The following is a 27,924-nucleotide window of genomic DNA, read 5'->3' as shown; positions in this document are numbered from 1 at the left end:
CCCTCCCTCCCCTGGCAGGTGAAGGAAAATCTTCAGTAAAGCCGCACCTCATTATAAGCTGCATGGTTCAAAGCGTGGGAAAAAAGTAGTGGCTTATAGTCCGGAAAATACGGTATTAAAACAAAAATTGATGAAAACTTTATTCCCTAAAAAACAGTTTTGAACCTGGATAGTACGTTTCCATTAAGAACTACATGGATATGTGCTTTCTTCTTTCTGATTTAACAATAATTGGTCCAAAAGTGACTAGAACAATTGGAGAATATGGGACAGTGTTTCTATTTACTTACCATTACAAGTGGACACATGTTTAAATATTATTAATCAGCCATGAAAAACATTCTGATGTGAGAAACTTTCTCTAACTGATTTCTGATTTTCCAGTTGTTTATTTGAGCACACGTACATGCCAATCATTGTCTTTAATGAAAACACACATGCTTTAGTTTTTAATACATTTCTAATATTCTTCACAAATCCTTCATATATTCTGAAACCTATGAGGAATGTTTAGGCTTTTTAGGCAGGGGTGCCGTAAAGTGGTGAAAGATTAGGAAGATTCTAACGGCCCACAGCTGTCAAGGGTCCAAAAGTGTTTCGAAGTCGAATTAAAAAAACTTAAGTTTAAAAATCACAAGTACTTTGCAGTATTTTTTCTCATTTACAACATTAAACAAAAAAACTTTTAGTCTTTATGAAATGTATATTTATTCAGAGGTCTCTACTTTATTTTGACTAATTTGAACTTCCCCCCACCCCCCCACCCCCCCACATCCCCACCAACACACACACGGCATAAAATGGTACAGTCCACCTGGCCAAGGGACGCATAGCAGCCAAGGCCAGCTCACGCAGCAGTTACACAACCGAGTGCGTCAAGGCTGCAGTAAATATGCCTGCAAAAACAAAAGTCTGGGTCACAGAAAAGTAAAGAAAGGAGAAAGAGGACAGGCAGAAGAGAGGGTGTCAGTATGTCACACAGTTTTTGTCAAAGAAAGGTGGGTTTAGTTAGTGAGTGGTTAAATTCAACCTGTTTGCTAGCTCTGATATCCACAGTTAGAGGAACTATGTTTCATCTAATTATGGTGGGTTGTCCTTGTCCCTACCAGAATCAGCAGCTGATGATATGTCAGCAGGTGTCCCCTCACAACCCAATGAACCTCAAGAAGGTGAGCAATGTAGCATGCTAGCTAGCAGCCTCATTTAAGGGGGTCTGTGGGGATCACTTAAGGCTCTCTTCTCTATCAGTACTATTACAAAAGAATATAAAAAGGCTATTTTTGGTGATAAACACATTGTTTTTCCACATAATGATAATTATATATATTAATCACTAAAAATGTAAAGATTGTTTTTGATGCTGGGCAGGTTGAAGCATTGTTATTTAGTCTGTTAATGTAACATAAATTACTGTGAGATTATTACTATGAAGCACCTTTTTGAAGGCACCATACAAGAGAAAACAAAACCTCTTCATCTACTAAATACCTTGAAATGAAATGTTTTGAATCTGACTGAATTATGGGAGGTTTTACAAGATGTAATTTGTTTATGTAGCTTTTAAAACACAAACCAAAAATCAGTCATTTCCAAATAATTCATCAGAGAGCAAAACTGAAACAAAACCTATTGTAATAAACTTAATATAACATTCAACACAATAAAATATGAAATCTAGTATTGGTCATTATTGAGCATTATTATATCACTGAAAATAATAAATCTTGCTGTGTACAATCAAGGCTGAATATATTTTTTAGCTGTTTTTTTTTTGTTGTTGAGAAAAATGGGTTTCTAGAGACTTATATACGTATTATAAAGTTGTCCAACTTTCAAATTTTATGTAACCCTAACTGACTCCAGTTTGAACTGTAAGCTTATTCATTTTGTGTCTGTGATGAAGCCGTGGAGACTTAATAAAGAAGTTACCTTATGAGCAGTGAATCCTTAATTTTTATCAGTCATACAGAAATACTTGATTTCAAGAGGAAAGACAGCTGAAAATGTAGTTATGTAAAGCTTTGACACAACATGGAAATTTAATTAGATATCCAAATTTGTATTTTATCATCAAATAAAATTTTAGAATAAATAAAGACATTTTAAGGGAGCAAAAGGGAAAAGGAGATTAACACCTTTCAGCATGTGCATTTCCTGCTTTTTCCAGAAGTGATATTGCTAATTCTGTTGAAGGAAATTCACTGTTTAATGAGAGACAGCTGATGAAAATGATATGTAAATAAGTAAGAATGCATGTAGACGTACATAATCAAGCAAAACTGAAACACTAATATAAAGTATATGTATTATATTTTTTTCTCCCTTCGAATCTGGGAGGGTGGAACCCCAGCTCCAGCTATGGATGAGCCCCCAGGGGGCCCAACTTGATATTTTTTCATGGGGCCCAAAATCTCTGGCAGCCCCCCTGTTTTTAGGACACATTCTAACACATGAATAAGAAAAATAAGAAACTGTAGGAATCATCCAAAGAATAAAGCTTCTGCAAAGAGATGGTTTATCTTTTTGTGTGCACCGAGTGATAACACAATGTGTCACTCAGCATTACAGTTGGCCTTCAGCTTGTCCATGGTGGTGCTGAGGCGATGCAAGCCAAATATGGCAGCAAGAATGAGCAACAAGCCTGTAGCCAAGAGAAGTATGTAACAAACCATGAGGAACCCAACCAGAGTGCTGCTGGATGGTAGAAACCACACGTACACCCAGCCGTTGTGATGGTTGTGGTGAACGTACTCAGGACCCTGCTGGAGCACCAGCGTGTCGTTGAAATACGGCGAGACACGGTGAGCTTCGTTAGTTTGAGTGTTGGATGTGGTCTGAACCACCGGTGGGTTTGTTGTGGTCTCAGAAGTGGTTGATTGTGCTGTTGGGGTGGTTGACCTCACAGTCAAAGGCTGAGTCTGCTCTTTCACGTTGGCTTGAGTTGGAACACTTGTCACTGCTGTTCTATCACAATAGTCAAACTCCTCCTCAAGCAGCGAGTCGAGACGGCGCAGCGCTTGATAGAACGGACTGTGGCACAGCGTGTCAACTTTGTCTGGAACCACATGCGCATTTTGTCTGACCCATCTAGCAAATCCTCTGATAATGCAAGAGCAATTCCAGGGGTTTCCCCCCAGATGAAGAGCGTTCAGGGCTGTGTTTGATGAGAAAAGATCTTCAGGGAGAGTTTTGAGGTGGTTACCTTTCAAATCTAGAGTCTCAAGTCCACCAAGGTTTTTAAATATGCTTTCAGGTAGAGTCACCAGGTTGTTGTCATTGAGGAGCAGTATGCTCAGTGAGGTTAGTGCAAAGAAAAGCTGAGGATGGAGATATTGAAGCTGGTTGTTCCTCAGCGAGAGCTTTTGGAGCTTGGGAAGACAGCAGAACAGATCAGATGGTAGCTGGCTCAGTTTTGGATTTAAATGCAGGTTTAGATGCAGCAGACCAGACATGTTGGAGAACAGATTCCCAGGAACGGTGACGAGCTCGGTGCCGTACAGATAAAACTCTCTGATGTCAGGCATGTAGCCCATCAGCTCATCTGGCAAAGACAATAGAGGGTTTTTGTAAATGGTGAGTTTGACGAGCTTAGACATGTTGTAGAAACTTTTGGGTGGGATGTTCTGAAGCCGGTTGGAGGACATGCTCAGTGTCCTCAGGTTCTTCAGTGGCCAGAACACTTTAGGTGGAAGGCTTGCAATCTGGTTCTGAAAGAGAGTTAGCTCTTCAAGGATGACAAGTCTGTCAAATATCCCAGCTTCCAGCTGCTCTAGCTTATTGGCGTACATCGCGAGCAGGCGAAGTTTAGTCAGGGAGTGGAAGATTGTAGGCGGGAGCGTTTTTATTTGATTCCTGCCAAGGTTCAGAAAGCTGAGGTTGGTCAGTCCATCAAAAATGTTAAAAGAAAGGTTGGAGAGCTTGTTGTTGTTTAGATCCAGGATCAGCAAACTACGAAGCCCCTTAAACGTGTCAGGTGCGATCATTGTCAGCTGGTTTCCATCTAAGTAAATCTCCTCCAGAGAGGTGAGAGGACTGAAAACCCCGTCAGGGAGGGAGGAGAGAACGTTCGAGGATAGCTTGACAGTCTTGAGCTGAGGAGCTACGTTGAAGGCTCGTGGATGGATGGTGTGTAGATGACCGTTAGTCAGGCTGAAGCGCACCAGGAAAACCTGCTCAGCTAGACTCCGCTCAGATAAGACACTCATGTTCGTCCTAAAGAGGTTCAGGGTGTACGTGTGGAGGGGCAGCTTCGGTGGGATGTCAGTGATAGAGACGCCGGTACAGTTGGCATAACCCTCAGAGCTGCACTGACAGTTGGCAGGGCAAGAGACGGAGCTGTCAGCGGCAGAGAGTCCAACGAGGATGAGCGTCACCCACATCAGGCCTGTGCAAATGCAGTTAAAACTCAATTTTTAACATTTCCCTGAATTCCAGAAGCATATCCTGAATTTAGCTGTTAATATAGAATATTCATTCAGGTAAAAATGTGTTTGAATGACAAGGAAACACTTTCTGGAGATAAAAACCACAACATAATAAATATTCCACTGACCTGTGTGGCAGGAGTCCATCGCTGTCTGGTTGTTCCTGTGCTGCTCTGAGTCTTCAGCTGTCTGAAGAGACGTGTCCTCTCTGTCTCTGTAACTGTCCTGCCTCCTTTTTCATCAGCAGGTTTCCCCAGAAAACATCATCAGTGCTGTCCCCTTACTAACTAACTTACAAAAACTGACACAATTACTTTTTTTTTGTGTTTTAGATTATTGTTATTTTCATGTTTAAATTTTAACATTTTCAGTTGTCAGTTTCAATAGCAAATAATGTTTCTTTATTTTATTGTTTGACTTATTTATGAATTATTATTTGTCTAAAGCTGTGGTGAAAAATGTAGTTTTTCTTGTCATTTTCTGTTTTAAATATCCAAGTTTGTTGTTCATCGTTCTTCATTTTGAGTGAGAAGCACCGCATCATTTCCCGTAGAGGGCATATCTTGGCCAGAGGGGCTCAGCCTGATCCGGTTCTTGTATTTTTTCAGCTGATCTAAGAGATAACTACTGCCTGCTTCTGCTAAGCAGGATGTCCGTAGCCATCTGGCGGCTGATAGCTGACGGCTGAAGCATGCATTCACTCACAAGACAGAAATGCTGTCCTTTTATTTTGATGTCAATTTTTCTTTCAAAGCTGAAAAGACTGCTCTGTAGTTCTCTTCAGAAAGTTGGTTTCTCTAAGACACATTTAGCAAGATGAAAGCAAGATTTACCAGAACTAATGTAAGATCATTTAAATATCTTGAATGTATTAATTTTGCTTGAGCAAAAGCTGCATGGTGGTGCAGTCGGTGGTGCTGTTTCCTCATAGCTTCAAATCCCAGCTGTGTCCTTTCTGTATGGAGTTTGCATGTGTGAGAGGGTTTTCTGGTTTCCTCTCAGACCAAAATTATATTCAGGTAATTCTGAAAACTGTGAAGGACTGGAGCCTGTTCCAGGATGTCCCACCAGCTTCCCGCAACCTTAATTCAATTCGATTGAATTTTAATTATATAGCGCCAAATCACGACAAGAGTCGTCTCAAGGCGCTTCGCATAATAAATGTTCCAATTCAGGTCAGTTCATTAAGCCAATCAGAAAAAATGTTTCCTATATAAGGAACCCAGCAAATTGTATCATACTAAGCAAGCATATAGCGACAGTAGAGAGGAAAACTCCCTTTTACCAGGAAGAAACCTCCAGAGGATCCCGGCTCAGTATAAGCAGCCATCCACCACGACTCACTGGGGATCGAGAAGACAGAGCACACACACACACACGCATGCACGCACGCACACACAAACACACACACAAACACACACACACACACACCAAGCGATGTGTCTATGGTTACATTGTGATTTCTTTGTAAGTATTCTATTTGGTGAGAGATAAACTTTATTGTATTTATCCTAGTGGATCTATAATTAATCGGGTGAACTAGTAGCACATCCAACGTCAAGGAAAGCAAAAAGTCATTATCAGGAGAGAGAGAATGTTTAAGTGGTTAGTGTGCTAGATGATGACCTCCTCAATGAGGCCACCACAGCTCAGCAGAACATCATTGTAGCTTCTTCTGAGGAGAAAAACACTTAAAGAAAAAATAAAGTTAACAGCTGAAATTTACTGAAGAAAAGCAGTTAAAGTTATAAATATTTGTTACTAAAGTAAGGATTATTTGTTATTATGCTCCAATTATGTGGTTCTGTATCTTTGAAAACTACATCAGCAGAAAGATTGCAAATTAATTGTCAAGTTGTAACATAAATCTGGTCAACTAAATTATTATTATTATTATTATTATTATTATGGAAATGTGAAAGGAAAAGAAAAAGAGCTGCGCAGGGGTGTGGTGGTTGGCAGTAAATTTCATACTAAATCCCTGCCTTCACCTCGGAAGATTGTGTTGCTTCCAGAGAATGCATCAGATTTATACTAAAAAGATGCCAAAATCTTTACATTGCTCTTTTTTGTGATTTGAGTTTGTGAACACACCTCTAGTTGTTGGTTTAATATATTTATTGGGGGGGGGGGGGTTGCAGCGAGTCCGTTGAGATCAAGTCCAGTAAAGCTGCCATGCTTGTTTAGATGCTCATTTGAACAACAGTAAAGATAAAGACACATTTTTTAACGTATGGATGGTGTGTAGATGGCAAAATACTTGTTTTCTTAAGCATCACAAAACAAAATCAAAGAGCAAACTTACCCATTATAATTTTATTTACATTGTAAAATTACCAGCAGTTTCTGTCTATAAGCAGTGAACGGCCAGATGATTGACAGCTATGTACAAAATGTTATTTCCAAAGTTGACACATGAGGGCAGCAAAAGCACAAACGGTGTTCAAACAAAAATCATCCAAGATGAACATTTCTGTCAAAGCAGACCTTCAGTGTTTTCTCAAAAAGTTCCACAATACTTACAGCTTCCACCAGTAAGTGCACAGAAACAAGGATTTTATTTATGACATCTAGTTACAACTCTATATTGCTGCAGACAATGCACGGTCGTTAAATCACTTTGACAAGTTTTAAGGCTTGGTTGAGCTTTGCAGCAAGTTTTTGTAGAGTGCATCATCCTCTTGTGTCCATGTCAGACACAATACTTCCAAAAGCAAGCTGTAACAGATGTACAGGATTAAATTCAAAATATCTTTCAAACTAAAGGTTAAGCTACTGGTGTCAGACTCACGTTCACCACGTTTCCTGGTTATGGCATTTTCTCCTGCTAAATTAGCTGCAATCTTCCTCTCCAGCTCCACATCCTCTCTCAGTTCATGCAGCTTCACATGCAAATGATAAAAATAAATTAACACTGGAAATATCCATACAATTCTAAATTTAACAATACAAGCACAGTCTTTTATTTTTGTGTAGTGTGCCAACTTTAAGTTCCAGCCTTGAATAAATTGAAATCTGCTGCCAGTTTTTTTAATAAGTACATTGTAGTTTCACCTTTATGTTAGTGAACAAATCTATAGTGTTTTAGCCATCATCTAACCAAAAACAAATAATGTCTTACCTCCTCTAAGTCAACTAATTTATTCCCCACGATCAAACCTGTGAAAAGGCAAAAGCCGTTAAAGTGCAGGAAAGTGTGTATTAATATTAGGAGCATCATTTGTACTACATACCCAGTGGATCCTCGTTTTCAAGAGGATCTGAGCTTCTGTGTAATACAAGTGCAAGAATCCTGCTGCGAATATCTGTGTTTTCTCTGGGACTGAAAACATGGTTTCCTGCACAAACACAAAAGATCACATCATAACAAAACACAGAATCAGTTTATTCTAAACACTTGTTGTCATTTGAATTCATGCCTTACCGATTTTCTACAATATATTTGCATAAGGTCCAATAGGTTTGAAGAATCATGCATTTTTGTTCCATTACGCACTCACCAGACGTGAATATGCTCCTCCCCTCCACACTGATAACTCCTTGCAGTGCTAGCAAACCAAGGAGTCCTAAACAGTAGTTCACCGCTGTGACCCTGTCCATCGTACGCAATCCCAAATAAAACTCTGAACTCTCTTTGAACAGCTCTGGAAATATACTCCTTTGAGTCCATCTCGTCAAAATATTTATACGTTCTTTGACTCGGAGGAGGGGCCAGTCACCTCCTTGTGTCTTAAATCAACATCAAGTCGTCTTCATCAACAGCCTACGATCTCAAAGAGACCATGAAGCGTTTGAATGAAATACAGGCTCTGACGTGGGACCAGGGACCCGTACATCACTCTGACATGGCCAAATCAAATGGAGAGGAAGTTATCAATCAGCTACTTGGTTACGAGAGACTACTGTCAGACGTTCTTGGCACAGACATGTGTTTGTCTTTTACAGTGATTGCTTCCTTAAATAGGTACATGAGAGTGTGTGGATCTAGCAAAAGAAGAGGTAAGTAAATTGGTTCTGTGCGTGAGAGGGCCAAAGCACAAGACAAGCTCCTCAATCTTGGCTTCAGGGCTGATTTAGAGCTGAAGGAAGGAACATCCATCACCGAGGCCGGGCCAGCACCTTTTAGGGCACTACTGTTCACCAGTTCTGCATCAGGAAAAATCACCTTCAACATCTCTGCCGAAGGAACAAGCACATGTTCCCAGATGTTATTAAGAAATGATCCTGCTATCGTCTGAATTTAATCGGTGAGTTAATTTGGGTGTAGCTCTGGGGCCTTAAATTTGAGAATTTTGCACAGAAAACCCAGTAATGTAACAGTTATGGTTCCAACACACAGCTTAATACTGGTTTTAGAAAATTATAACTCAAAGTATGGCAACATAAACATTTATAAACATGGTGAGGATACGAAAGGTCACCTCTGACCACTAGCGTCGGCACCCTTCAGGGGTGTGTCCTCTCTCCACTGATCTTCTCTCTCCAGTGACGGCACCTCCACAGACCAATTCTGACGTTTGCAGATGACATCACAGTCATTGGTCTCATCCAGTACAATGATGACTCTGCTTACCATAGAGAAGACGGACAGCTTGGGCTTTGGTTGCAGTCAGAACAACCTGTAGGTGAAAATGCTCAAGACTGTGAAGAAGCACCAGCATTGCTTCCTCAGCAAAACCATCGCCTGTGGAGACCTGGGAACCATTATTTCTCTGGACTTGAAGTAGGAGAACCACATGACCTCGACTGTCAAAAAAGCTCAACAGAGGATGTTTCCTGTGATGACGGAGGAAGTTTGGTCTGTCAAAGGAGCTTCTGATTAAACTTTGATTCAGTCTGTCCTGTGCTTCTGCATCACACCGGTTTGGTGCAGCCAGGCAGGACAACAACAGACTGCAGCAAACCAGAATCACACCCCCCATGCTCCATCCAGGACCCATCAAGACAGAAAAGGCTGCAGCTGATTCCTCACACCCTGGTAGAGTCCTGCAGAAGTCTGCAGACAGAACCATCACAGAAACTGTATCTTCTCCCACGGCATCACCATTCTCAACAGCTGATCTGCACAAGTTGTGTGTGTCTGTCATGCTTGTCTGAATTATTTGTGACGGCCATGCTTGTTTTTATTGTGCAACATCTGGATTCGATTGTTCTTGAGAGCTACGAACAGCTGGAACCAAATTCCTTGAGTGTTGCACACTTAGCAAATATTACAAAGAGTTCTCGGGTAATAACATGGAAGGTTGCTCAAACAATCTCAAAAGTTCTGTTTCTGCAGAGGTTGGACAATGGGAAGATTCAGCCACAAATCCTTTTTCTGCTCTCAGAAACTCTGCTGTGTAAAAGTCAGGGTTTAAGAATCTATAAAACTTAAAAAAAGACATTAACCAATAAACTTAAGTTGTATGCTAATATTGTAAACGATTGCATAGCTAATCGTAAATTGCGTAGTAAATGCGCAAAAGCATTTCTTTCCAAGCAAATGAGTTGCAGCCACTGGCCAGTTTTAATTCTGACCACTAGAGGAAGCAATCACATTAACATAATCTAATCAGCTGCTTCGTGATGTCATGTGACAGGTAAGCGTGGGATTGTTTGTAATGAGAGGACTGAATGAATTTGTCGCGGTAGTACGAAGGGCACCAAGTGACGCACACAAACCAATCAATCTTATGAAAAATAAATAAATAATAAAAACAATCACGTTGGGCAACATGAAATTCACCCATGTGGCCAGCGGCGAGCCTGGCGATACTACTGAATAGGTTTCGCGTCCATTCAAATAAACAAGCTGGCTCCCAAATCTGAGACGTCGCCATCAAAATCATGTTTCTTGTTTTTCTTCCCGAGTGTCCTCAGAGAAGACGTATTCGGGGCTGCAGATGTCACCGAACCTTCCAAAGCAACACTTGTCAAGTTAAAAACACTTGCCACAAAATACCGGAAGTTGGTCGATCAGTTTTTCTACTTAAATCAAACAATTTTAGGTCGAGTCAGTCAGGTATTTTATTGAAGTAGGTTTTTTTTTTTTTTTTTTTTTTTTTGTTTTTTGGTCCAACTTGTGACTCAATAAAATGATAGATGCCTGATATGTGTTTGTGAGAAGTTATAAAAGCAACGCTTTGGAATAAATGTATGATTGTAACAAACACCACACATTTTCACAGAAGAGAAAAACAGAGAAAGGCACGGGGAAAGACTTTCATGCAAATATAATGTTTAGCTGCAACTTTAGAGGTCATTCCATTTTTGGTTCTTTTTTAAACACAGATAAGGTTTTTCTTTACCTTGCTGACGTTTCGTTTGCGTTATATATATATATATATATATATATATATATATATATATATATATATATATATATATATATATATATATATATATATATATATATACATACACACACACACACACACACCATATTTTATTTTATAGTACTGGTGCCATATATATGTATATAAATGTGTGTGTGTGTGTGTGTTTTATTTTATATCTTTAACCTCAGTTAGTGATTTCCATAAGAATGTTCAGCACATTGCTGCCAGCTGAGGCTTTTATTTTGACACGCCGGTGCAGGAAGTGCATTGGCTGTTGTAAACTTGGTGGTCATCGCTGGTCGGACGCGTCCTTGGTTAGGGAGGGAGGGACCTTTATGTCGATGGGAGGGACGCTCGGAGGAAATCTGACTAGCTAGCTACAGTGGCGACGTATCGAGAGAGAGGCTGGCTACCGAAACTAATCAAAAAGGCCGTGCAGCCCTTGAACCATCCATCGGCTTTATGAGCAAAGACTATAAATCACCGGGCTGCCGTTAACCTTCGAAAGAAACGCAGTCACCGTCAGCGGTTTTTGACTTATCGTTGACAACGTCATGGCTGATTGTAACGTTAGCATCGACCAGAAAAGACTACCGGGAGTGAAAGAGGGTAATGTCCATGACACATTTCCCGGATAAATAGAAAGCCAGTCAGCTGTTTGGTATCACTAGCAAGATTAATGTTAATATAACCAGATTTTCTTTTGGTTTCGGACACTGTTGATGCGGACTGCTGGTGCATGCTAGCACTCATCACACACCTTAGCTGGGTTTCATGCCAGATTTTGTGTCCTACTCAGAATGAATTTGTTTCGTGTCAAGATAACTGTGGTAAACATAAAATTTAACGTTTGTATAAATATACACTTGGTCTCATATGTATATTAGCAAGGTGTTTATGTTTAAATGGTGGTAAAATGGTTTTAACTTTAAACGTAGTATTTTTGGTCATGTGACTTCAGCTCTGAGCACGCAGAGTTGTTTTCTTTTTTTTTAGGTATGTTGTTGAGCCAGACCTCTGAGAACAAGTTGCATTATGCCAAATTCGACCAACCCAGTTATGATTTGCCTGGCTGTGACTGCTCTGAAACTAAACCCCTAAAGTCTGTCAAAGGACCTAGACTTGGGATGTTATTGTTACAACTTTCAATGGATTAAGTAAGAGTGGAGTTAGTCTATCAGACTGGTATTTAGGAGATTCAGTGGGAAGCAGCTGCTCAGCCTAACGTTCGTCATTCTGATCAGAGAGGAAAGAAACCAGCATTTGTGCGAGAGGGACTCAAAAAGCAGCTGGACAACTTCTCATGTTTGGAGTAGAAAATAGGATAATCTGTAATATAAAATATTGCACTGGTGCCATTTCAGGAATTAAACAACTTGACTTCATGTGGTCATTGTGCAAATTCTGTCAGTACTGGCGGGCTGATTTTTAGTTTCTTGCCCCGAGTGTTTGAGTAAAGAAGAGGAAGCTGTAATCGTGTTGCTTTCTGTAAGATATCTGCACCTGTCGCCTTAAATGTTAGACGGTAAAACTGTTGTTAAGACAAGACAAACCAGCAACAAAATCCTCTGGTTTGTTTAAGAAGATTAAACATATGTTGGGAACATGCCGTGTTAATCAAATTCCAAACTGGCCAGAGTCTCTGTGAGGATTTGTGGAGGTCGTGACCCTCCTCTTGTTAGCTGTGCAGCCAGCATCTGCTGTCTTTTGTTCATCTGTTTGGTTCATTGTGTGTAAACTTTGAGAAAAACTGATCCTAACTCTAATATTAGATTGTGAAGCTTGTATGTCTAATCTTTGGTTTTAGCGGGCGCCGGAGGAACTTTAGTATCAAATCCAGTGCTAATGTTGTGATTATCTGCTAAATATGTTTCCATTTTTTAGGAGATGCACAAGTTGAAGTATCAGCACGTAGCTGAGTTACTCAGGTTTAAAATCTCCCCTTAAGTTTTTGCATTTAAATACTGATCAGTCCCAATTACTCAAACAGAAAATAGCTGTCCGCCTCGTTTCAGAACTTTGTAGAGTTGTGGCTGTGTTGGGGTTTTCATAGGAATCTCCCCCCCCCCCCCCCCCCCCCCTCCCATGGAAAATGAGCACCAATAAAGTGATTCTTGTGAGAACAGTTTTAGCTGCCAGTGTGGAGTTGGAATATTTTGACTCAGGCCAAAGAATTGTGGCTGGATAATTTTCTTGTCTTTTTAAAAATTGGATTTGTTTAGTAAAACAAATTCTAAGAGCAGTTATTCTGATTTATTTGTTAGTCTATTTAACAGTTTACACTATCAGCTTAACCTTTACCCTATCACTTGTCACTTTGTAGAAGATCATCCAAGTTTAGACAAACTCAAGATAGAATCACAGCAGTTAAAGCTGGTATAGCAAATCTAGAGAACAAGCTAGCTTTTAAATGTAAACACGGTCACAAAGCTCTCACTCCTATCGTTTGCTATCATCCCTGGGCCAAATCCCCCGGAACTAGAAAGCTGCATTGCCCGACAAAACGAGATAAACACCTGTCAAATTACCTAGGTTAAAATGTATTTTGTTGTCCGTGGTGTTTTTCTTTTTGGAACTCCAGTAGTCTGACCTAAAGGTCAAGTGGTAGCAGTAGAGCAGAGAATCTCTCACACCAATCGTGTCCCGTTACAAAATACGCGTGTAATGAATGGAGGACCCAGGGAAGTGTGGTGGTTCAGTGAGAAGATAACCGGCTGGTTCAATAGTTGGTTTTGGTCTGAATTGTGTTATTGACTGAGGTTCTTAGAGAAATGCGAGATAACTACTTCATAATTTTTTTTCAGCTTGAAAAGTAGGTCGGGATTACAGGACCTCCACTGGAATGGGTCAGATCTAGGGGTGTAACGGTTCACAGGGGTTACTCGAACCCTTTCGGTTCGGGCAGTTTGGTTCGGTCCACTTGCGTACGCAGAATGTTTCCGCTGTGACAACTGATGTAAAATTTTCATCTTACAATAAAAAATATGACGCGTATTACGCTCCTTATTTAATACGAGATTTAAAGAAGAAACTCTGGGCGGTGTGAGGTGAGTTTTTTAAGAAATAAAGACACGTCCAACACAACACTTGTCTGTATGAGAGTGAGCTGCGCAAATCATAGACATGAGTACATAGATGCCCCATTGGTTGCTGGAGAGTGTAACAGTGTCGCTGCCATGTTGGATGGGTCACTCTCCAAAGTCGAGAGTCAGCAACTATGCCCCTTTCTGTGCAGCCTACGGTTACAACAACCGGCGTACAATTGAAAACAGATCACGTGGGATTACTAGGGATTTTTCAAGCATACTGATAGGATTTTATATTTAATATTTATTTTTATTTAATAATATTTTATTTATCATGCCATACCTTGTGTTTGATTTTGTGAAAAAGCTTGATAAAATGTGGTTTTTAGTTGAGTAAGCACCTTCCTCAGTAGAAATGAATGCACTGGGCGCTAATCTATCTAAAATGGCGGTCTGCCACCTCCAATAGACGGCGACAGTCGACGGGGCATCTATGTATATATGTCTGTGGTGCAAATACTCTGTGAAATAATTAAATGCATCATGCTAGATTAGCAGCCTGTGATGACACCTGGTTTAGCTCACTATAGAAGCCGCTTCAGATATTTTATGAATTAAATCAAATAATATACCGAAAATTATTGGACCGACCACTGAACCAACTGAATAGGAGTTTAGCTTACCGTTAGATCCCTAGTTAGATCCTAACTGACTTACAGGACTATTTCTGTCACCATAGGGAGTTGCACCTCGTATAGGGTCTCTCTTTTTTGGGATGTTCCACAGGGTTCTATCCTTGTACACTTGTTCTTATTATATTAATTAGGACTGCTCTTCTAGAAGCATAACGTTAACGTTCACCTGTACGCAGATGACTGCCAGATTTACTTTCCTGTCTCTAAATGCTCCTTTGACAGTGTACAGTCACTCATGAACTATTTAGAGGAGGTTAAATCCTGGTTTGCAGACAACCTCCTTTGTTTAAATGAGGCTAAATCTGAGTCAGTATCATTAAGTTGGACTCAGAGAATAGTTGCCTGGCTCCAGGGGATCTATCCAAACTTTAATTTGTGGAGAACGGGGTGGTGACCAGTTTTGGAGTGAAGATTGATGTGACCCTTTCATTTGATAAGCACGACATGCTTCTTCCACCTGTCCCGCTTGTCCAGGATTAAGTCAATGTTCTCGAGGAAGCAGCTTGACTGTAATCCATGCTTTTATCTCATCGAGGCTTCACTATTGTATTGCGGTTCTGACAGTGAGTTATCTGTAAACAGATTGTAGTTGGTGCAAAATGCAGCAGCTAGGTTTCTGACTGGTACAAGGGGGAGGGACCACTTCACCCCAGTGCTGGTGGACATGAACTCGCTACCAGTCTGTTTTAGTATTTATTTTAAGGTTTTCGTTTTGAAAGTTTTATCTGTGGAGGCGCTGGTCTATCTTCAGCCACTTGTAAACCACTACGTTCTGATGAGGTCTGCAGACCAGTGTCTACTGTCTACCCCGAGATATAACCTGGAAACGCGAGGTGGGCGAGCCTTCTCCGTGGTTTGGCTGTAGAATGCTCTGCCTTTGGTTGTTCAAACAATTCCATCACTTACAGTTTTGAAATCTAATATGGCATGGGGAATGTTAGAAAAACCTGCGATATGCGATAACAGTGATTAATACTGCGATGACTATTTTACGTGCAATAAATAAAAACTTAACTCGGGAACAAAAATAATCAAAAACAAAGACATTTAAAAATGACTAAACAATTTCATAAAATTGAGAAAAGCAAAAGATGCGAGGAAAGGGGTAAAGAAACTGAACAAGAAAAGCCAATCAGTGGATCCCGGGAAAAGCAGAAAGAGCAGAACAAAGCTAACTCAGGTGTTTGCTAACCATCAAAATTAAGTGTCGGGGGCGGGCATCTAACCTATGAGAACCCACCCAGTTGGCCAAATGAGTGAAGAGCTCTATTTGATTTGTTAAAAAAACATCATGCTTCCGTTTGATTGACAGAATGCATTATGCTAGCAAACATTTGAGCTGACCAGTCATTGCAATATTTATCTGTTCTTTGTGATATGCATATTGCGCATGCTGATATCGCGATAACGATATATTGTGCAGCCCTAAAATCTATGCTGAGGTCACATTTCTGTTCTTTAGCTTTTAATTAGACAGGTTTGTCTCTTAGCTTTATTTGTAGTTGTGTTGCTGTCATTTTTGATTTTGTGCGTTTTTATCTGTTGAGTTAAGCACTTTGGGGCTGACTGAAATGATCTAAAAAGAAAGAAATAAAATTGATGATGATTGAGAACCACATCATTTATTTATTTAATATTCAACAAACTATTTCTAGCTATACATGTTGGGACGTTGTTTAGGTGTGAAAAAATGTTTTAAGATGGCTTGTTCTGTATTTGCTATTGCACCTTTGACTTGCATCTCAAAACTTTATTTTATTTGAATGCAAAGTTTGGATCCTCTTTTGCAGTTTCACTTCTTGTTGATTTTGATTAAAATAGACGACCAGATGGCTGCCCTATTTATCAAGCCTGAGAAAGACAGTTTTGTTTAGCATATCACGTGCAATTTAAAAATAACAGGTTTCATTTACTTTTGCCAACTTGCAAATAAATCCCAAGAATGTGTATTTTCTAAATAAACCCTCTAATGGCTTAGGCAGCGGTTGCTTCTTCATATTGGTTAAAGAAGTCTTTGCTTTTACTCAGTCTGCCACGGGTTTCCCAGTGATCAATATTAATCATTTAGAGTGGAAGATGATCGTTATTTGATCCAGACTATTTAAACAGATTTCACTAAGCTAAACAACTAAACTGATTTTATTATTTAGCTCGATGTCTGAAAAAAAATCAAGCAATAATCATATTTAGTTAGTGTTATTTTCTTGATCTCATATGTTTTCCTCTTTTTTTCAGTGTGTAAAGACTTTGCTGTGCTTGAAGACCACTGTCTGGCCTACAACCTCCAGGAACAAGAGAGTAAGACATTTTCCACTTTTTCACATCTAAGGAGGCAGAACTCCTGCTTACTTTAAACAAAAATTTCTTCATTCATTAAAAACAAATCTCCTTTTAATGAGTTTAATAATTTATTCTCATGAATTTCATGAGTTCTGATGACTTTAGTTTTTTCACAGTTCTGTTCCTCTAAACGGTTTCAGTCCAACAGCACTTGTTTTTTATTACTTCATTGCTGTTCTGATGTTAAAAACATTAATGGAACACTTGAGTCATTTGGAGCATGTGTGGAAATGTGATGGTAAACTGTCACTGTAGCCTCATTAAATCTATTTAAAACCAACTTCGGCTGCACTGTGTGAATGGTGGTGCAGCAACATTACAGCAGGAAAGCATGGCTGTTGTGCGTTTAGTTTGTCTGGATCACATTATTTTTGCGTGCTGTAGCTTGGGGTTGGATCGGGAGGTAATGCGTGCTGTAGCTTGGGGTTGGATCGGGAGGTAATGCGTGCTGTAGCTTGGGGTTGGATCGGGAGGTAATGCAGCACAAATATGTGTGCTATGTGTTTGTCCCTGCACACCCCGTTAGATCAGCTCGTGTGAGGTCAGGAGGAGGAGAACAAGTTGCAGCTTTTTCATGCCTGCTGTGGTAGATCCTCTGCTGAGTTGGACTTGAAATGGTGTTTTCTGACAAAACTTAGATCCGGACCTTTCTATAAGAATCTGTGTGGAGAATGAAAACGGCTCCACGCGTTCTTCAGCTTCACTCGGATAATCAGAAATAACAGGAATCACAAGATAGAAGACAACTCGGAAAATTGTTTTCAAACGATGAAAGGCTTTGAGTGTTGTAGATAAATGGGAAAAACGATGGTGTGTGTGTGTTTGTTTTTTTACTTGCATTATCTAACTTTTAACAGCCACAATCATTATTTAGCATTATCATCTCTTGTTGCTGCAGGTTTTGACCCTGAAGATATCAGAAGAACTCTAATTTATCGTTGTTGTCCTCTAAATCAACAGCTGATTGCCACTAAAGAGCCTCTGCAGCTTGTTGCGTTAAATACAATCAGGAAAAACAGACATTTGTTGAACATCACACTGTCAGATAGAAGTCTATGTGGCTGCATCATCAGCTTTTTAGGTTTTTCTACATTTTCTCTTTTTAAAGGCTCAGATTTGTCTGAGCTTCATGAAGTTGTTGTTCTTTTCTTTTTCAACTGAATGAGGTGGAACTCCAAGACCAAACTTTTGTTGTAGTAGATCCCATCAATCTGGACTTGTGTTTCTCTCCTTGAGACATAAATCAGTGTTGTTGACGAACTCTAACAGATGAATGACACCCTCGGCTGAGGTCGTGACATTGGTTGTGTCTTTTTATTTATTTATATTTTGCCCCAGGAGTTCAGTTGATCACAACCTTCTCCAACAAGGATAAAAACAATCAATATAAACCTTTTCACTTTCTGTTAGCTCAACTCAGCTGTGACTCCGTTTTTGTTTTCAATCACAGCAGAAACCTTTTTTTGAGCTTCTTGCTGTTAAAAATGAACACGTGTGATTTGGACCTTTTAACCGAGCGCTGCCAACAGATCGATAACGGGGTGATATGAGCAGCGTGGGTGAGTGATGCTGTCCGTGCTCACAAAGTGCGTCAGCAAGCAGGATTTATCATCTGTTATGTCCACAATGTGCCATAGCACAACCTTGGAGAGATGCCTTAGCTGCGAACCTTCATTTCTCAGCAAGTCGGAGCATCCTCTTCTCATTACGAGAGACTGAAAGTCCATGTCCTTTTACGTTTATCTTGTCCTCTTCAAACCATCCTCAGAAATACAGATAAAACGGTTTGATAAACGTCTAAGCTGTTAATCTTCTGAGCATGTGTGCACACAGTCTTAAGAACGACGCTGTTGTGTTTGTTTACAGTTGAGAGCCACTTGGCTTCTAACGTCCATAAGAACCGCCTGGTGCAGAAGGACCTGCAGGTGGCCAAGAGGCTGCAGGAGGAGGAGGACGAGAGGGCCAAGGTCCAGAGCCAGAAACAACATGATTACATGTGGGTGTCTCAGATGCATCAGCACTAGGGATAGACTGATAAATCAGGCTCATAGTTACCATTGTTCATACATCAGTCTCAGCCGGGCGTTCCGGTGCAACTGCTGAATTTAGTTAAATGTTTATTTACATCCCTGAAAAACATCTGCTTAATGAATGCTCTGAAACTTGGCTAACATTTCCCTTTTGCAACCTGTCTTTTTTTATATATTTAATTCTTGATCAGTTTACAGATTTTTTTTTTCAATAGCTTTGATTAAATGTTTGATCTTAATCCTTAAGTGTTTAAAATGAAGATTCCAGAGTTGGTTAAACTCAGAGGTCAAAAACGGTTTCAGGCTCGTATGACGCTGTGCTTTTTATTAGTGACATGTAAATGAGGTGCATCGGCCCAGCAAACGTCAGGTTGACCCTGACCTCTACAAACCAGCATCGGCAGTAGAAAGCCATATCGGCCCATCTCTGAGATCAACACGCTCCAGTTTTAGAAAGAAGGAACTAAAACTTTACACTAAAAAAAAATCGCTGCAGAGGAGAAACGTTTCTGCAGGTAGGCAGAGCGATCATCTGATCCTGACCGAAGTGATTTTCACTCTCATTTACTTAGTTAGGTTAAAATTCAACACCCACAAATGAAAAACTCATTCAAATGTTTCGTAAAGTAGTCCGAAAACTGGTGAGCTCACTAGACGTTCCTTAGATGATGGCATCTGTTTCAAATTAGCATAATCTGGTGTTCTTACTATCAAACCAGATTAATTCTGTACCGGCAAAGTGACTCAACGCTCCAAGATAACTCCCACGTGCAGCTGGAATCCTTTTAGGGATGGAAAGTATTTAGAAATACAGATATTTAGGGTTTGCATATATTATGTTACAGATGAGATCACATATCTGTTAGGTGGGGATGTTCTGTGGCTGTTTGAGGAGATTAGAGCCTCCTAAATCACAACTATCCTGCAGTCTGTACAGAAACAAGCAGCAGGTGATGCTTTCTGGGACTTTTTGTTTAACCCCTCCTGAGCAGAGGTCAGCTACAAGTCCAACAAGTCAGTAACAAGTCATCTTTCAGCTCGCCCATCCTGCTGTGACAGGATGAGCAAGCTGAGAGAAACGTTTGGGATCGGCTTCCTAAACATCCTTCCAAAAATTCTCTTCCCTACATCAGATGATTAATTACTTAAAGAGCAAGTCACCCCCCAAATCAGCTTTTTTTTCCTGATAAACTTTATGAATGCATGTCTAATCGTGCTGCAGACACGTGTAGTCAATAGTTTAGCACGTTAATGCATTTCAGTTAAAATTTAAATGTTCTGCCTAAAACTGTCAGTGTTGCGCCGTTGTCGGGTATAAACTCTGCCCTGCAGTTGAATTTAAATCTACCACCGCTATTGGCTAAGAGGTATGCTATGATGTAAACTGGTACATTATGATGTCACAATGCCGATGTGAGCCTGTGTGTGTGTATTTGTTAGTGGCTCCGCCCTCTCGGTCTGCTAGGCAACATCATTTGTTGCATTTTTTAAACATGAAGAGGGAGTGAAGTAAGTTTCTTGTAGGGGGTGACTTGCTCTTTAATCCATAGATCTCCATCAGTGTGGATTCAGGTCTAGCTCTGAAGCCTGGTTTAACCAGGCAGTAAAAAAAACAACTTAATAATAATAAACTTTTGAATGAAAGCTGCGAAAGATGGTCAGAGTTGAAGAACATTTGGTTTAACCGTTTTTTTTTCTTTTTCTCCTTTATTAAACACACATCTGTGGGAATACCAGCGAGCGACAAGATAATGAGATCGCACAGGAGATTCAGGAAGAACTGGTCCGACAAGCGGAGCGGCAGCGGCTGATGGAGGAGGAGGACGCAGTAAGACACACACACATTTCTACCTGCTGACTGGTGGTTACATGTTCACATCAGCAGCACGACTTCTTGTGTTTGTGTCCGTAGAAATCGGGGGGTTTCGCCTGAAACGTCACCTGATAGGCTCCGCTTGGTTCAAATTTTCCAAATCACAATGGTCATGGTTGGGAATATTCCAACCAAATCGTTATTAATGAGGAGAGTTCAAGCAAATCTTGGGAGTTTCCCTTCATTTCTAAATCCTTCTGAGCTGCTCTCTCCAACGTTGTGAAACGAGCCAATCAGGGGCAACATGATGCTATTTAACCTAAAACATGAGCAAGGCTGTTATGCTTCTTAAACATCAAGTGATCGTTTGTTTCACCACAGTATTGTGATCTAGCAAAACACAGACTATTGTCAAATATTAGCCATATTTCTGTTTTTTTACGCCTTTCGTTCGTTTTGTAGGCCATCGCTCGTAAGCTGCAGGAGAAGGAGAAGATCAGGGACGAGAGGAGGAGACAGAAACAGCTGGAAGCTACCTCTAAAGATGATTACTACGAGGATCACGGAGGTGAGGAGACCAGCGTGTCTCGTGTGCTGCCGTAAAACTCCTAATATAACAATGGGCTCGTGTGCAAAAGTTTTAAAGGAGCTTTAGAAACTGCAGAGAGCTGCAGATTGTTGCTGACTTGAGGCAAAGATTTCATAATTAATTTAGAAGCACCTAATTAGCCTTGGAGGACGGCTGGATATAATTTAATCACTTTTGCCCCCGTTTCAAGCGTCCACAAGTTTTATAAGAATGTTTTATAAGAAATGTTTCATAAAAGTTTTATAAGAAAACATCACAGATGTTTGAAAGATGCCGTCTCAGTCCGAGCACAGCTTTGTGTTCTTGAGCCATGGGTGTGACTTTGTTTCCCTCTACTGCTGCCTCACCCCGCTGACTTTAAGTGGCAGACTGGCTCCTGTTTTTCTCGTATAAACCTGGGTTTGTTTTACTAGATTTAATTGTTCTCAGAAACAGACTTTCTCTTTGTTTTCCCTTTAAATAATGAGCAGGAAAAAAGAGGTTTAGTTTGTATAGACTAGAAATCTGTGCATCTTTTCTGTTTTTGGTAGTTTGATGTTCCACAGATGCACCTCAGATAGTTTTTATTTTTGCAGCACAGGTGACACAGGAAGTGAAGCTTGTTTGTGTAGTTTTGCTCCTGCTGTTTGAAGTTCAGACATCATAAACAGGACCGAACAGCTGGGTGTTGCTTCAGATCCTCGTGTGTGTGTGTGTGTGTGTGTGTGTGTGTGTGTGTGTGTGTGTGTGTGTGTGTGTGTGTGTGTGTGTGTGTGTGATTTCACTGTCATTACAAATGCTCCTGTCTTAATCCACTGGATCTCAAACACAAACCAGCATGTTGGCAGACTCTAACATTATCAAGAGTAAAAAGTCAGTTCCCTTTAAACTGTCAGGTGGGTGATTTCAGCCAGAGCTGACCGCGGATGGCGTCAGTAACCCTTTTCACTTTCTTACAGACAGTAGAAGTATGTCCTCCGTGGTGGTTTTAATGGATTTTAAAATATTTAATCCACTAAATTATCCAGTTGAGTTTTCATGTCTTCATTCCAACAGGAAAAGGGCGACAGAAAGGTGTTTAAAGCTGCAGCTAGCTCCGTCACTGTGAGCAGGCGTCGGTCAGTCAGACCGTTTTAGTGTCAACAGTCGACTGGATTTAAGCAGTCTGTTAGATCACATACATTCCTGTGTGTGTGTGTGTGTGTGTGTGTGTGTGTGCGTGCGTGCGTGCGTGCGTGCGTGCGCACGCTTTGTTTGCTCTGTCACACACCCTGTCCCAGCAGACTGGTTTCCAAAGGTGTTTTTAGATGAAAGCCAGTCACTCAGAGTTCATTCTGGATGTTTGTTTGTGTGAAATTTCCAATCAACAAAACACGGCTGCTCAGGATGAGGTTACAGGAAAGAAATGTGTTTTGTTTTTTATCATGTTTTTGATCTCTAATTCTTTCGTTATTTAGTCTAAACATGTCTAAAACTTTCTTGGAGAAACATGTTTCTGGACGTTTTGTGTGATGATGTCACTACCATTCTTCCATCCAGAGTTTCCATTATGCTTTAACCCTTTCTCTCCTCACATGGGTTTGTTTACTGCCATCCTTACTAACTGTCTTCATATTTGCATGATCTCATCGTCGTTCCCTTAACTCCGCCCGGCTCAGCTCCACGACCCCTGGATGTGGACAAATTCACCTGTCAGAAAACCCGGTCTCTTGATGCGTACTCTCCAGGGCGCTCGCATCACGATCACTCTCCAGATTATTACTCAGCCGAGCCAAAATGGAGCTGGTACCCCAAACAGGACTCTGCTGCACCCCGTGGTCCCTCCAGGTACCCGGAGCACCACTCTGTAGGAGAACGAGGGCGTAGCAGGCACGCAGACCCGTATCCCGAGCACCTGCACCCCAGAGGAAAGCATGAGGACAGGTGTCCAGAGTTTGAACCTTCACACACGGCAAGAGTCAGAGATGAAGATAGAGAGGTGAGGAAGAAAGACAGACCAGGTAGACCCCCTCCACCAAAGACTGCTGTAGAGAGGGACAGACATGACAGGGAGAGAGACCATAACTGGGACAAACATGTGGACAGAGACTACTGGAGAGACAAGGAGTTGGACTTGTGGCCGGCCAGAGAGAGGGAAAAATCCCGAGATCGATTCCCCAGTGGGGACAGACTTGGAGAGAGAGACGGAGTGAGACAAAAAGACAGAGAGAGACGACAAGCCCGGAGCAGGGACAGAGGATTTGAAGAGGAACCTGGACGCAGACGGGAGCAGCTGAGAGAGAGCCGGGACTCCTGGGAGGACGAAGAGGTCGGTGGTAAGAGGAGGGCCAGGAGCCAGCAGCGCGTCCATTCCAACCCCGTGGACGCGTTTGACGGGTTCATGAATGATAGAGGAGGAGGAGACAGCAGGGAGCTGTGGGAGTCCCTGCAGGGGGACGCACTCGGAAGGGAGCACACGGAGACAGGTACCACCCCGAGTCCCCCCTGGGCTTTGTGGGGGCATGTGTGGGGATTGCTTACGCTGCTTCCTGCAGTCTGAGGTGGTGGGTGGAGCTAACGTGCTAATCACTAGTGATGAATGTGAGTTTAATCTGGTGGCTGTGATGCTTTTGTTGCTTTGAGGAGAAGTTTACTCCTTTTCTCCTGTTGGTTGCTGCTGGGTGTCATCAGTGAAGCAGAGACTGGTGTGTGTTGATGGTTTCCTGCAGAAGCTGTGTGACGTTAGATGATCTGATGGTTGGTTTGGCATTAACAAAAGGGTTTCAGGGCTGTGCAGCTGGTTGTTCAATCAGATGAAAACCAGCAGAAAAACTCCCGCCTGATCAAAAACCTGGTAAGCATCAGCACAGATGCACTGCAGCCCTTTTAAATGACATTAATACAAAAGGAGTTTTTTCTGTTAAACAATCATTTTTTTAATCAGTCAAAATAAAATCGGGATAATCGTTTTTTGTTTGTCAACGAAAATTTAAAAAATAATTTTTTTAATTTGTAGCTGGCTGGTTATAGCAAATAGTTTTAAGGAACTTTTCCCTAGTAGTTCTTTTTTTTTTTTTAGTTTTTCTTTTCTCCAGAATTTTTGTGAAATTCTCACGTAACGTGGTTTGCACCTGCAGGTCATCTTGTGCACAGAGGGAGTGGATCTGTCATAGCAGAAACGGCGTACGGGCTGAACGAGGCCACTAGAGAGCTGATCAAGCTGGATCTCCGAGAGCAGGAGCTGAAGGACATGGAGGTGGCAAGAAAACTTCAGCAGGAGGAGCTGAAGGTGAGGAAGAAAGTGTAAAACTATTAGTTTGAGGCTACTTGGCCACAGAAAACAGAAAATGTGTCTATTTTACTTTATTAAACTGCTGTTCTGTTTGTGTGTGTGTGTGTGTGTGTGTGTGTGTGTGTGTGTGTGTGTGTGTGTGTGTGTGTGTGTGTGTGTGTGTGTGTGTGTGTGTGTGTGTGTGTGTGTGTGTGTGTGTGTGTGTGTGTGTGTGTGTGTGTGTGTGTGTGTGTGTGTGTGTGTGTGTGTGTGTGTGTGTGAGAGAGGGAGAGAGAGACTTGAATTCTTAACATTTTTAAAAAGGACAAATCTTGATTCTGCTGTAATTACGCTGCATAATTTTAGAAAAGCAACTCAGAGGAAAACCACACGTTTTTGATTGTTTTGTTTGTTTCAGGCGATCAACTTGCAGGCCCGTGCAGCCCAGATGGCGAAGGACGAGGCAAGTCTAGCAACTCTGCCTGCTTTGGTTTATAAAACTACATCTTAGGACAAATGTCTGGATTTAACCCACATAAAGATTAAAAACGTGTCATTGAGCTAGTTTTGGCGTTTCGTAGGAACTGGCCCGACGCATGATGGAACGTGACAAGAAAGAGTACCGAAAGAATCGAGAGCGGGAGAAGGAGAAGGAGAAGGAACGAGAGAGGATGGCCATGGAGAGGATGGCGGTGAATAGGAGACGGCCAGAAGGGAACTATAGGGTAACTTCACCGAACGTGCTGCTCTCATTTGTAATGATGCATTCAAAACATCATTTTTGTTGCTTTCCAGCCAAACTCTGAGGAAGTTGTGCGTCCCCGAACTCGAGATGAGTACGAATATCACAGGCAGCGAAACGGCAACAATTCTGCCAGGTAAATCAGGTTCAGAGAAACGCGTCCGTCTTTACACACAAGCTATTATTCAGTTTATATGTCCTTTTCTCAGGTCTCCTCAGCCTCATCATGACTATGAGAATGTAAACCCCAGCTATGGCTACCCAGAACATCTTGGTGTCTCTCACCCCTCCACCAGACACGAAGTCCCCTACAAAGGTGAATATTACAAACTCACCACTGCTGTAAATGCATCAGACAGACTCTAGGTTCTACTGAATAAAGAGCTAAAGCCGCTCATCTTTGTTCCTCTTCCTATTTTCCAGGTGCCTACCACAAGCGGTGACTTGGGCTCCAAACCAAGTGCAGACACGCTGTCAGTCCTCCTCCTTTTTTTTTTTTTTTTTTCCTTTTTATATTAATTTATTTTCTAGCTTGCAGCTGATCTCTTTGTGTTGACCAAAACCTTTGGGACAATCTAATGCTCTAGAAATGGATTGATTTTTTTGTGAACTCTCAAGTTGACCCAGAGTTGAGGAAGTGGATCCACGAGTGCTGGAGCAACACTCCTATTTGGTTATTTTTTTATTTTTTATTTTTTGCTGTAAATTGTGAATATTTATTTTATCTTTAATTCGACCTGACGTTAGCACTAGCCAAAGGACCAGTCTCTCATGAGCCCATCCATGGACTGGTCCCTGAAACCTTCTGTGGTGATCGTGTGCTGATGTTTGTGCCGTCTGCAGATCGTGCCATCGCCAAGGGCAACGAGTATGCCCTCTCTATGTGCCACGCCTGTGACTCTGAAGGGATTTGCTTCTTCTGCTGTAGTCCGCTATAGCCACAGAAACCAGAATATAAGTAATAAAATCCTGCCTTTTGTTTTGGTGCTGGCAGCTCTAGCTTAGACACTGATGGACATTAACGGGCTTTAGGCTCCTTTTTCTGCTTATTGGGAGGGGCTTGTCTTGGTAGCCTCATTATCCTGATACTAAGCGGTATGGCTGTATACGAACGAAGCACTGTTTGTTTGTTTGTTTGTTTGTTTGTTTGTTTGTGCATGCTTACTGAGTGTACAACAGTGTACATGCATTTCAGATCTCTACTGAATAATCCAACTCCTGCTTCATGTTCAGAAAGGGCTAAAGCCACAAACAGCCAGTAACCGTCTGTAAATGAACAGAATACTTAATAATTCAGATTCTATCGCTGTAAAAAGTCTGATTTTTCTCTTAACTGTATCATATCTTCATATTTACAGTCTGAAACTGAAATGCATGTACGTTTCTTTGAACTGAGTCAGATGTGCTGAAGGCCACACGTTTTAATATTTTCCTTTTTTATGCTAACATGCTATCAGCTATCATAGTGGAAAATACTGATTATCTCCACTCCTGAAGTCACGTGCTGCTCTAGTTTTCTCTGTGCACAAAGGGACGTTTGTGTTTATTTCCAGACTCTTATTTCGCCTTTGCTTTCATTGTCCCGAGAGTCTCATTCCCCAAGCGCTCCCGCTGTCACTTCCGGGTTTTTGTCTCGAACTCAGAAGGAAGGCGTCACTTCCTGTCTGCAGAGAAGACAAACTTTACTCGGCGCAGCACAAGTGGATCTGGATGAAGTCAAAATTCTCATTTTTGCCAAAAGGGACCTATTTTTATTTTTATGGCTCCAAAGTTTTAGCTTTTTAATTAGTAGGTTGAAGGAAACCCGAAAAGCACATGTAAATATTTGAGTTTAGAACAAGTAACAGCATTTAGTTTTTGAACACTCGGTTGTGATTGAGTTTTTATGATTAAGAAATGTTGCTGAAAATGAAAAGTTCCCTTTCTGTAAGGAGAAATGTGACAGGTGTATTTTTTTTATCGCAGATCTGAAGTGTTTGTACGACGTGCAGATTTAAATCATAACGTAATAATCGTTGACTGAGACGTGTGCCATATGTTGTTTATCAGGGACCTGAAGATGAGAAAACTGTAGTCATGGCTGTAGCAGCCTGTAGTGTTCTTTGAGGAGAGCGCTGCCTGGTGGACGAAGTGATTATTTCATATAAGTGTCCAAACTGAGGGTCTGTATGGATGTTTGATTTTGTTGGATGTTGTGCATCAGGGAGGGTTTGAGTGTTGTCTACATCAAGTTTTTTATTCTGTAATCTAGGGCTCGTATGCAATGAATCAGATTTGCTGTATCAGAAAATGAAATGAGTTTTTCATTTGGAGCTCCTGAAAATCTATTAAAGTGCATCAGCATTTCTCCCCTGAGTGAACTGTTATCAGTGAAACGGGTTGGTTTCAGAGATTTAAGATGAAGCTCTTAAAATATTTGGTATGAAACTGATTTATTGTGTTTGGATAATAAATATAGGATTTTTTAAACAAAATTCCTAAATATGAACTGTCTGAAAATCAAAGGATGGATTATTTATGTAACTAGACATGTTCACAATGAAGGACAATTGTTGCTGGGCTTTTTTCTTTAGAAAAATCTTTTTCACTGACTTAGAAAGCTACAGCCTTTGATGTTTTAGAAAATTGTTGTTCGATGTAACACGCATATTTCTAATCCTGTCAGTCCTAAACTTCACTGATTTGACATGAACACAAACAATCTCACTCTGTTGCAGGT

The 27,924-nt window shown here is 41.0% G+C and overlaps 3 protein-coding genes across 3 annotated transcripts; 1 reads left to right on the top strand and 2 right to left on the bottom strand.

The window, feature by feature from the left end:
• Positions 1–900: 900 nt before the first annotated feature.
• LOC139071451 (platelet glycoprotein V) lies at positions 901–5,262 on the bottom strand. Its single transcript, XM_070553935.1, has 2 exons — positions 4,553–5,262; positions 901–4,384 (listed from the first exon to the last, which is right to left on the bottom strand). Exons 1-2 carry the CDS (start codon positions 4,569–4,571, stop codon positions 2,553–2,555), a joined length of 1,851 nt encoding a protein of 616 aa, XP_070410036.1. The 5' UTR covers positions 4,572–5,262; the 3' UTR covers positions 901–2,552.
• Positions 5,263–6,643: 1,381 nt separating this feature from the next.
• Positions 6,644–8,839, bottom strand: uts2d (urotensin 2 domain containing). The gene is made up of 5 exons (XM_054752334.2): positions 7,925–8,839; positions 7,658–7,762; positions 7,546–7,583; positions 7,216–7,306; positions 6,644–7,142 (listed from the first exon to the last, which is right to left on the bottom strand). Exons 1-5 carry the CDS (start codon positions 8,022–8,024, stop codon positions 7,117–7,119), a joined length of 360 nt encoding a protein of 119 aa, XP_054608309.1. The 5' UTR covers positions 8,025–8,839; the 3' UTR covers positions 6,644–7,116.
• A 2,277-nt stretch (positions 8,840–11,116) lies between these two features.
• On the top strand, positions 11,117–25,854 carry ccdc50a (coiled-coil domain containing 50a). Its single transcript, XM_015970573.3, has 12 exons — positions 11,117–11,350; positions 16,698–16,760; positions 18,669–18,798; positions 20,570–20,660; positions 21,108–21,213; positions 22,872–23,678; positions 24,330–24,481; positions 24,882–24,926; positions 25,045–25,188; positions 25,259–25,341; positions 25,415–25,521; positions 25,629–25,854. Exons 1-12 carry the CDS (start codon positions 11,296–11,298, stop codon positions 25,646–25,648), a joined length of 1,803 nt encoding a protein of 600 aa, XP_015826059.3. The 5' UTR covers positions 11,117–11,295; the 3' UTR covers positions 25,649–25,854.
• The last annotated feature ends 2,070 nt before the right edge of the window (positions 25,855–27,924 follow it).

The sequence above is a fragment of the Nothobranchius furzeri genome, chromosome 8, assembly GCF_043380555.1.
Source record: "Nothobranchius furzeri strain GRZ-AD chromosome 8, NfurGRZ-RIMD1, whole genome shotgun sequence".
Lineage (NCBI taxonomy): Eukaryota > Metazoa > Chordata > Actinopteri > Cyprinodontiformes > Nothobranchiidae > Nothobranchius > Nothobranchius furzeri.
The sequence above is the reverse complement of the archived record's forward strand: the minus strand, read 5'-3'. Positions and strand labels throughout refer to the sequence as shown.

Coding starts and splice junctions, on each gene's coding strand:
- ccdc50a (XM_015970573.3), top strand. CDS start 11,296: ATGGCTGATTGTAACGTTAGCATCGACCAGAAAAGACTACCGGGAGTG. Junction 20,661..21,107: donor TGATGGAGGAGGAGGACGCA/GTAAGACACACA, acceptor TTCGTTTTGTAG/GCCATCGCTCGTAAGCTGCA. Junction 25,342..25,414: donor AACGGCAACAATTCTGCCAG/GTAAATCAGGTT, acceptor TCCTTTTCTCAG/GTCTCCTCAGCCTCATCATG.
- uts2d (XM_054752334.2), bottom strand. CDS start 8,024: ATGGACAGGGTCACAGCGGTGAACTACTGTTTAGGACTCCTTGGTTTG. Junction 7,763..7,924: donor GAGGAGCATATTCACGTCTG/GTGAGTGCGTAA, acceptor GTGTTTGTGCAG/GAAACCATGTTTTCAGTCCC. Junction 7,307..7,545: donor AATTAGTTGACTTAGAGGAG/GTAAGACATTAT, acceptor TTGCATGTGAAG/CTGCATGAACTGAGAGAGGA.